At 37.3% G+C, this 9997-nt stretch overlaps 1 protein-coding gene across 1 annotated transcript; it reads right to left on the bottom strand.

Annotated features, from left to right (window-relative positions):
- Nucleotides 1–2598: 2598 nt before the first annotated feature.
- rag2 (recombination activating gene 2) lies at nt 2599–4578 on the bottom strand. The gene has a single exon (XM_084733900.1). It carries the CDS (start codon nt 4571–4573, stop codon nt 2972–2974), a length of 1602 nt encoding a protein of 533 aa, XP_084590026.1. The 5' UTR covers nt 4574–4578; the 3' UTR covers nt 2599–2971.
- Nucleotides 4579–9997: the final 5419 nt, after the last annotated feature.

Raw genomic sequence — 9997 nt, 5'->3', positions numbered from 1 at the left:
TCATGAGTGCCCCCTGAAAAAATTACTTTAGTGCTTTATCTTGGGATCCCTGAGGGGCAGAATAGATGCCAGGTCACTTTGAACCAATTTTTATCTCTTTTAGTTTTTGCACAGTGGAGAATAGATGATACTTATTCGAGTTCCTCACATAAAATAAAGCATATACTGACCTTTTTGTTGATATCATAAAAATACAGTATGGTCCATTACGAAGCCTAATACCCCATGGACTCTCTGGCAGGCAGGGATTTTTCTTAACTTCTGTATATAACCTGGCTCTTTTTCTTCTCTGCTAATATTTCTCTATTGCCACGGTTGACAGAGGAGAGGGATGAGCGGGAGCCCCAAAGACCTGATGTAAACCGATTTGTTGGCAACTTTATTTGTTTGATTGATTGATTATATTTTCTTCTTCTGCCCTCACAATTTTGAATCGTGACAGGCAATTTTGTTTTCTTATTTGATTGAATGTTTGATTTTATTTAGTGTCATAAGTTTAACCATATGACAGCAGTGAAATATTCACATTTCATTTGATAGTTGTCACCACCCTACAATAACATCTTGTTTTAGAGTGCATTATATTGCAACTTGTCTCATATTTGTTTTTTTGCTGTAATGAATTGCATTTCCAAAGTAATGGATGATGGATGAGTCACTGAATTCCACTTGTTCACTTTTCACCATGTATTTTCTCATTTTTGTTTCCACATTACACTAAATATCAAGTAAACTGCTGGTTGCATAATACTCTCAGTGGTGACTGGTTTACTAGTACAGTATTATACTGAAGTTACAACTTGTTTTTTTTTCAGTTTTTAAATGTTTTTTTTCAATGTTATAGAGTATTCAGATATTTCATATGTATTTCCATTGAAACAAACAACTTACCATCCTTTTGTTGAGTTATGGAAGAGGGAGTTTGTGTTTTGTTTGTCCTTGTTTCCCTCAAAGAATTAATAAACTCAAAACCTGACTTAATTTTCTGGGTTGTTTTTGACATTTAAACATTTTTTTTTTTTTTTTTTTAACAAATCATTAATTCACACTTGGTCTTGAATGACAGCACTTATTGCTAATTTTCACTGTAGTCTTGTAATACAAAATAACACTGACATGCAAACTAGAAACACTGCAGAGATGATCTGTCACATATCAAGATTGTAAAAGCCCTTGAAAAATATGCACTTATTAAGATATTTAGGTTCAGGTTGTTCATTGTGATTTATTGTATTATTGTATTATATATAACTGTAAAAACAATTTATTTTCCTTTGGTCCTGGAAGCCAATTTTAGTGTTAAGTGTGAATTTAACCCTTAATTTTCACTGCGGTCCTTGATGGAATACAAAATGACTGCAAATTGATATACAACTGCTAAAAATGCAAACTAGAAACACTGTCAGACTGTCTAAAATAGATTTTCTGTCACATGAAAGGTTTGTGAAAACACATTAGGAATAAACATGCAAGACACAGAACGACATATAATTTGAGGCAGGCTGTTTATTTTTGACGTCACTGACTACAGATCAGCATGTTAAGTATTTTTCATCAATAATTTATTCACTGAATATAAACAAGAGCCCTCCTTGATATACAGAGCATTCTTAACAGTGACCAGCTTTCCAATCAGTAATTATTTTATTGTATAAAGAATTGCAATAAGAATTCAGCTTCATTTAGCTGTGGATAAAAGTGTAAGTAAAACATGGGTAGCACTTTATCGTAGCCATCATTAATAAATGGTGAATTAATGGTTAATTAAACTCAGCTAAAGAATGCATGTTTTGTATTTGGTGGCATCTAGCAGTGGGCTTGCAGACTGCAAACACCTCGTCTCACTTTCCCCTTGCAAGTATGTAGGACGCAAAACATGAAAGCCAATATTTAAAGCCAGCGTTTGATTTGTCTACTATAAAAACATGGCAGTGCAGCATGGCCCTCTGTAGATATCGTTGGTTTTCTAAGGTAAAAAAAATACAACAATTCTTATTTTCAGGTGATTACACACTAATCAAAACATACTTGAGTATTATATTAAATTTCTTCCATTTTATACCACTTTCATCCCCCCAAATCTTACACACATTTGCCACACCATTAATAGTTGCTTTGCTCAAACAATGAAATTATCATAAATCATGTTTGGTTAAACTATGGCTATAATTGTAGAAATTGTAATCTATAATAAAAATTATAAATGTAATATATAATAAAAATTCTAGCTGATTCTGACTAGATTAGTAAATTAAATTAAATTATTATTGCAGACATAATAAAAAAATCTCTAACAATGTCAGTTCTAGCATTACTAATAATTAGCAAACATTAATTATCATCTCATTTTTGAAATAATTATTAACTGAAGTTTAACTATCAATTTACCATTTCTTAATGATGGTTATTGTTACCAAAACCTGGAATATGCTGATAAAAGCACAAACTGCACTGCAGACAGACTGTAGACTATAATAAAAATATGCCGCTGATGGACAAAATATCAGGTTGCAATTTTATTGTTTTTTCTCTCCACAAAGTTTTTCACATTTAATATAGATCAACATTTGTCATCAACCATTTATTCAATGAATATAAACAGGACATTGCCTCAAAATACATTACATAGCATTCTTAACAGTGAAATAACCATTAATTAAAGTTTAATTAAGCATAAATACCATATTTTAATGATTGTTATTACAAAGTGTTACCAAAACCTGTCTTCTTAATGGAATACAGAACTATTGTTATGCAGCTGCTAGAAACACAATCTAGAAACACTGTGGACAGACTTCACAAACATTGTAAAATTGTAATGAAAATATACAGCTGTTAGACATGAAATATCAGATTGCTGTTGTAATATTTTTCCACAGTTATTTAGTCATACAGACAAGATACCTGCTCAGCCTATCTATGTAGTATTCTTAACAGTGTCTATCTACATGCATTATATGTAAAACTGGATTCACTCAAAAAGTCTCCTGAAAAAGCTTTTTTTGGCAGGTGACATATTGAATATCGGAGGAGTTTTCCTATTCTTAACTTTCATGGGGGTCCGCTTCAGAGGTATGACCTGTCGAGGTGGGGTCGTCTCCTGGTAGGGCAGTCCTCCGTGGTCCAGGCAGAAGTACTTTTTGCTGCCCTGCGAAAGCCTGAGCAGCAGGGTTTCAGACAGCTCCATGCACTGGGCATGGACCCAGTGCCCCCCCTCCCCTCGGGAGCAGAAGATCATGGCTGGCCGGTGGAGCTCGGTGGAGTAATATGGCTGCCATGTGTTGGGGTCCACCTGACAGCTCAGGCAGCATTTGATCCAGTAGCCTGTTTGTGATTCATCCTCCTCGTCATCCTCGTTGTATATATCCCCTTCTCCGTCACTGCTGTCCAACAGCTCATGAGGCTCACGACCAAAGTAGAGCTCCTCAGAGTCTTCAAGAGGAGTGGAGTCGTCGTAATCTGTTGATTCCTGGCTGCAGCCCTGGAGTCCGTCTTCCTCTTTGCCATCTCCTTCTGTCTGGAAGTTCACCTGATAGAAGTAATGCATCTCTTGTTGGGATGGTCTTCCTTCTGTAGGGACACCAAGAAGGACACTTCCTTCTCCAGCACTGCCACCAAACCAAGTGCGACTATGGACGATATCTGGGATCCACTTAGGGGCCTCCACGTGCTCAAAGCGGATCCCCTTCTCATCCAGAATCACAGCGCTGCACTCCATCCTCTTCTGAGAGTCTGCCTGGTAGCCACCTAGAATGATATATCTGTGAGCGGGACCTGTGCGAGTGATTATGGCACTAGAGATTGATATCCCAGTGTCTAGAGTCTCACAGGAGAGAAGGGGGCTGCCCTGCAGGAGCTCAACATGCAGCCGGAAGAGTCGAGGAGGGCGGGAGTCAGACGTGAGCGAGTGACCGCCAATGAAGTAGACGCAGTCCTCTCTGGCGAGGGCCAAATGGAAAGACTGTCCATCGCTGAGCTCAGGTAAAGTGTGTGCGGAGGAGCAGCCGAACTCCAAGTCGAACAGGAACACCTGAGGAGGACAGTCGACCACACTGTTCCACGTCTCTGTGGTGCGCTCTCCTGCGGGCATGTAAGATCGACCGCCAAACAACACGCAAGCTGTTTTCCCGCGGCTTTGAACCATGCTCATCGTGTGGCCGTATCTGGCTCCTGGAACCTCTCCCACCAGCTCTTTCTCTTTGCAGCCCAAGGTCAGTTTACGATTGCAGCCACGGCTGTCCACAGTCAGCATATACAGGCTTGATGAGATCTCGTTGTTCGGGGTGCGGCCACCGTGGATGAGATAACTCTCTGGAAGCCCATCATAGGGGTCGAGGCGGCAAACAGCTGGACAACGTAATGGTGGAAGGTAGCATGAGTCATTGGAAAAGGAGATGGCCCTCAGCTTCATCTCACTTTGCTTCAACCGGACCCCAAATACACCGGTTGGACACGAACGCTTAGGCCAACCCTTCTGGCCAAACAGGAGAACTTCACCGTCCAGCTGCAGCAGAGAGCAGCCAGGCTGCAGGAGGCTTGCACAGTTCACTGGAGTTAATGGCTGCAGGGTCATTTTACTGGCAGGTGCCTGCGTCAAAACAGAACACAAAGACACAAAACAAAACATGACAGTCAGCTGTTGATTGTTTTCATTCAGGGGTTTTAAATTTTTACTTCCTGTTTATTACAGTAACACCTGCAGGACCATAATCCACATCATCATAATATGCACAATGTATAAATAAGGGCATTTCATTTTCGAGTCCATTCAATTTTAGTAGACTTTATTGGTATGTGTTGTCAGAGCATAATTATAAAATTATTATAATAAAGAATATTAAAGAATTAAATCAACAATAATAATGTAAATATCAATAGGAGTTTGAAACAGTCAGTTAAATACTCATTGGCTATTTCAATATTCGTAATGGATTCTCTTTGAAATCAGATAAAACAAGCCTATGTTTGCATTTTTTGCAAGCAAAGTTACAATGAGTAATCCATGTGACAGTTAATAAGGGAGAGATTTATTTACATAAATGTTTTTTAAAAAATATATTTTGTGGTAATTTTGGTGGAAAGTACTATTACCGAAAGCAACTACTTTTGTTCAGAGGGGCCTCCAAAATCATCAAAAATATTAAAGTTCCTCATTGTACCTCTAATAAAATAAAAAAGGAATGAAGTACATAAATGAAATTAAATATACCTTATCTAATTAATATTAGTAATCAAGCTATTATTCAAACATATCAAGCTATCAGTAAATATGTGATTTCAACAATAAGAATGGGAATAAATGAATAAATGTTAGTATTAAGGATAACCTTTAATCTATCAATAACATAGAAAAACAAACAAGCAAACAAACAAATGGAGATGGTGGCAGTAGGTTGAATATAGTATAAATTATATAATACAGTAAAATTTATATGTCTGTGCCCAGTGATAGTTTCTTTTGTATTGCAGGAGGCGACATGTTTGACAGCCAACACTGCACATGACTTCTTTTCCCCTAGAATGAAGGATAATTCCTCCCTTTCTGTTAAACTCTGGAAGTCGGGACAATATTTTTCAAATTTTGGAAAGAATTCCTCTCTGATATTTATGTTGTTTTGACATTGTGTTAAAAGTGAATTTCTGCCTCTGCAGCTCCTTCATCACACTGACAGCACAGTCTGTCTTCTCTGGGCAGCCAGGTGGTCACTCTGTACAATGTCAATGTCTTTCTCAGGTGTGTAAAAGTTCTGTGTTTAGGCCGTCTGTCACAGTATACCAATATAGATGTAGTATAATAGAGAAATATTAGTGGTCATAATAAAGGAATTAAATTTCAATAAAACCAGTGACAAAGCTTTTTAGAAATACTACTACTAACAACAAGACAACAACAACACAATAACTACTACTACTGATTATTATGTTCATATGAAAAATAGAGTTTACAGTGAAAATCGTAGGATGCAAACTGAACTTTTAAAAGACCCATTTTGCCAAAATATTACATGTTGAGGATGTGGTGCACACTGACACACCTACCCACACCTGTAACTACAACTATTACTACGTTGCGATCTGAAAATCAGAAAATTATTTAATCTCTTAATGTCTTTAAATTATTAAATACAACACTGTTTATCTGCACCAGGGATCTGAACTGTTTCACCATAAATGCATCATGACTTTCACTGTGCTGATGCCCTTCTCATTTTTTTTTCGCCCCTGCTCCTCAGATAGTCTGAGTCTGCCACTGCTGCTGCTAGTGTTTGGCATCCCAAAATAACACTGTGTCAGATCAGACAGCAGCAACAATATCTAATCACACACACACAATTCAGAGAGGAAAAATGACCTTTGTATGGGGTCGCTTTATCACTGTCAACCACAAACAAAACCTCATATAAACTTTCAGTCTTTGAATCAGAGCCTTAAACGGTGTATTTTACCACAGCATGAAACACAAACACTTCTAAGCAGCTGCCTCACTGAGTCATTTCTAACTTTCTGGGAATGTTTGCAAGGTGACAGTAGCACTCAGAATGATTTTCCTGGAAAATTGGTTACAATCTGGTACAACAGTGTCAGTAGCATTATGAAATGATGGACCAATGGCACAGTGGGGACACTGCGTATCAGGTATTTTAGGTATATATAATGTGGATTCTACCTTTGAAAGGAAGATGCATTCAAATAAAATTATGAAGTCATTTTTCAATTTCCAGTTTTGGTTGGACTGAGCCATCTGTTGTGTCATCATTACTTCATCATTGTATAACAATACATGCATTAGTTTTAACAGCAACATTAATACTGTTATGGACAGTATGAGTCACTTGAATACAGACAGTTTTTACTATATTTAACAGCAGCATAAACCCTACAAGTCAGCTGAAGGCAACAGCAGAACCATATTGATTAAAAAAAAGCCTGAGAACTCTTCACTCTTCCAGTAATTTAGAATTTTAAATTTGCTTACCTTACAGACAGTACTAGGACGCAGTGCTTTGAGCTGACTTCAGTGTGAATCTTACAGTCACTAAAATGAACCTAAATCACTCTTTATCTATCTGAACTTTGACAAAGGCAGACAGCGTCACAGTTTGTGAAGCTTCGTTGACTCACAAACACTTCCAGATCTTGAGGTTAACAGTCTGTGACTGCAGCTCACTGGCAGGTGTGCTGCCTGAATGCATTTACTGAGTCACTTCATTGATATCACTGGATATCAGTTATACTAAAGAAGGTACAACTGGCTGCTGTGAGACTATTGACTGCTGAACAATCATAACCTGTGTAATACCTTGAGAAATTCAAAAACTGTGTATTATATGCATTTTTTTCTCATGTTAGCTGAAGACATTTGAACATCAGATCCAAAAGAAGAAGGACACGCTGCTTTGTTCTGCTTTACCACAATGCTTTCTTTTAGGGGAATGCATTTTTTACATTAAATTAATAAACTGAATAAACATCTAAAACTGGCCTAATTAAGTGATACAGTAGAAATATATAATTAAAATTGATGCTCATAACAGATGGTGCAAAACATGACCTACATTGTGGAGGAGAGGCATGATGACTACAATGTTTGGAATTAGCCCAACATAGTACTATTGGTTCTTTTTATTGTCGTAACAAGACCCACCTCTGATGTGTGATCATCATCATCATCATCATTTTATTTATTTAAATCCTCAGAAAAAACATCGAAGGAGAACTCTCATTTACAATAGTGCCAAGGTACGGATAGACATTTAGAAAAGACACAACTAAAATCATCAAAGAAAGCTTGCAGGTAAGGAAAATATGAATAACGTTAAAAAGTAAAGGTATTGACAAGACAAATAAATACTTAAATAATGAAAGCAATTAAAACATTAAAAGCAATAACAATTACAATCAATAAAGTTATTAATTAAACTTTAGTATTGTTTTAGTGGCATTAAAATATATATAAATAAAGCTTTTTGAAGCAAATTCCAAATATACAGTCATTGCAACACATTCACCAACTTAACGAGACAAAACTGAAAAGAGTATTTGAAAAAAATAATCAACCATAATATCTCAATTATCATATTAACAGATGAAGGTGCAAACGTTTTAAACTGTTAATTTGCTTTTAGCTAAATTTGAGTTCATTAATATGCTTCCCACAGTAATTTAGAAATTGAACATCCTGAAATTCCTTAAAATCTCATAATTAACTAACCCTGGTTTCTGAAATAATTTCTTTTCACAGTAGTTTATTCACTAAGGACAGGACTCCTAATTCACTAGATCTTTCTAAAGCTGATTACAGGCTCTAATTAAACTTTAATTATGAGGCAGTATATAATGATCTTTGATTGGAATAAAAAAAAAAAAAAACAAGTCAAGGGCAAAACTTCAAATGTGAAAGCAGAAATATTTATTTGAGCACTGCTCCACATACTTCTATAGGTAAATTTGCTGTTATGCAGCCCAGATTCACATTTTCAGCTTTAAGCTGTTTTCGTATCTGATGTCTCTGCTATTCCCTTATTTTTCCTGAGCTTTGCCTTCATTTTAAGCATTTTGCCTCTCATTTTCCCTCACGGTTGGCACCAAAAATGATCTGATCCTTTACACACTTGTCAGTCTGCTCTTATAGCTAACCATATACACATTAGTTGCAGCCTGCCTTGTGCATAAACACTCACCTTCAGTGCTGAATGACATGTTGTATCGAGAGTGTGAGTCATTAATTCTCACAGTGCACTGAACCTAATGCATTATCATAGTATGATGCTGTTTCACGAGGGGCAACAAAGGAAAAACAAAACATCACTCCTAAACAACGATGAATACATTGTAGCAGCTGGTTAAGTCTGAAATTCCTTTGCATATCATACATTTTAAAGACTTGACCTACTGTATGTAAAAGCAGATCTCCTATACGAGTGACACACACATGCACACACACACACACACACACACACACACACACACACACACACACACACACACACACACACACACACACACACACACACACGCCTAAACACCTAGAGAAAAACTGAGCTGGCAGCAGATGTCTACCGACTCATTAGCATAATGTTTTTGTGCACCGAGCGGCTGAGAGAAAACTTGAGGAGTGTGCAAAACAAAGAGAGAAACCACAAGTGCCTGGAAGACCGTTACAGCTTGAAAACACAAAACAGCAGAGCACCTGTGTGTCTAAACTGATGCTTACAGGGCTGAGTGGAAGAGAAAAGAATTTACTCTTGTTACTAGAGAGGATATAACGCATGAATTCAGATGTCAGTGGGATATGCAGAATGGGTTTTTCTTCTCTTTATTTTTTTGTTCCATCCGTAAGAATTCAGCCTTGGAAAAATAAACCTTTCTAGTCACCTCAAGGCATCCACATAAAGCGCTGTTGAAAAGTGCTGCTGCCTGCTATATGTAGCCACAGCTGGGACGGTGCAGAGAGTGAGTAGGAGGCACAGCAGTGTGTGACAGACCCCAGGCCATGCAAGGATTTGTACATAATTGATAGAACAAAGTAATTAGAATCTATGGTAGCACCTGTTTCTGTCCCTTGTAATGTATCACTACCTGACTGCTGCTACCCTGAAGCGGGGTTTTGACGGATGATGCGGTGACAGCTCTGATGTTCTGACGATCACTGTGCAGTGGTGTTTATCACTATTTAATGTTACGGTAATTGCTCCCCTTGTGGTGATTGGTACTGAGTGCCAGTGGGGAACTTCCACCTCACTGTGGTTAATATTGCTGCGGTACGGTGGTTATCATTTGGTGACGGGTGATCTGTAATATCACAATTCAGTTTTTGCATTCAGATTCATTTCCTTTCACAGTGTAACCCTACCTCCTAAAATATTATGTTCACATATTGCTAGTTTGCAAATTCATTTAATAGAGAAACTTAATGCCTCAGAGTTTATTCTATTTGTTAATATAACAAGGAAACATTTTTATTGAATATATCCACATACAGTTCTGTGGAGTTCCA

This window comes from Lutjanus erythropterus, chromosome 13 (assembly GCF_056507025.1).
Source record: "Lutjanus erythropterus isolate fLutEry1 chromosome 13, fLutEry1.hap2, whole genome shotgun sequence".
NCBI lineage: Eukaryota > Metazoa > Chordata > Actinopteri > Lutjaniformes > Lutjanidae > Lutjanus > Lutjanus erythropterus.
Note: the sequence above shows the minus strand (reverse complement) of the source record. Positions and strands in the feature narration are given on the sequence as shown.

Coding starts and splice junctions, on each gene's coding strand:
- rag2 (XM_084733900.1), bottom strand. CDS start 4,573: ATGACCCTGCAGCCATTAACTCCAGTGAACTGTGCAAGCCTCCTGCAG.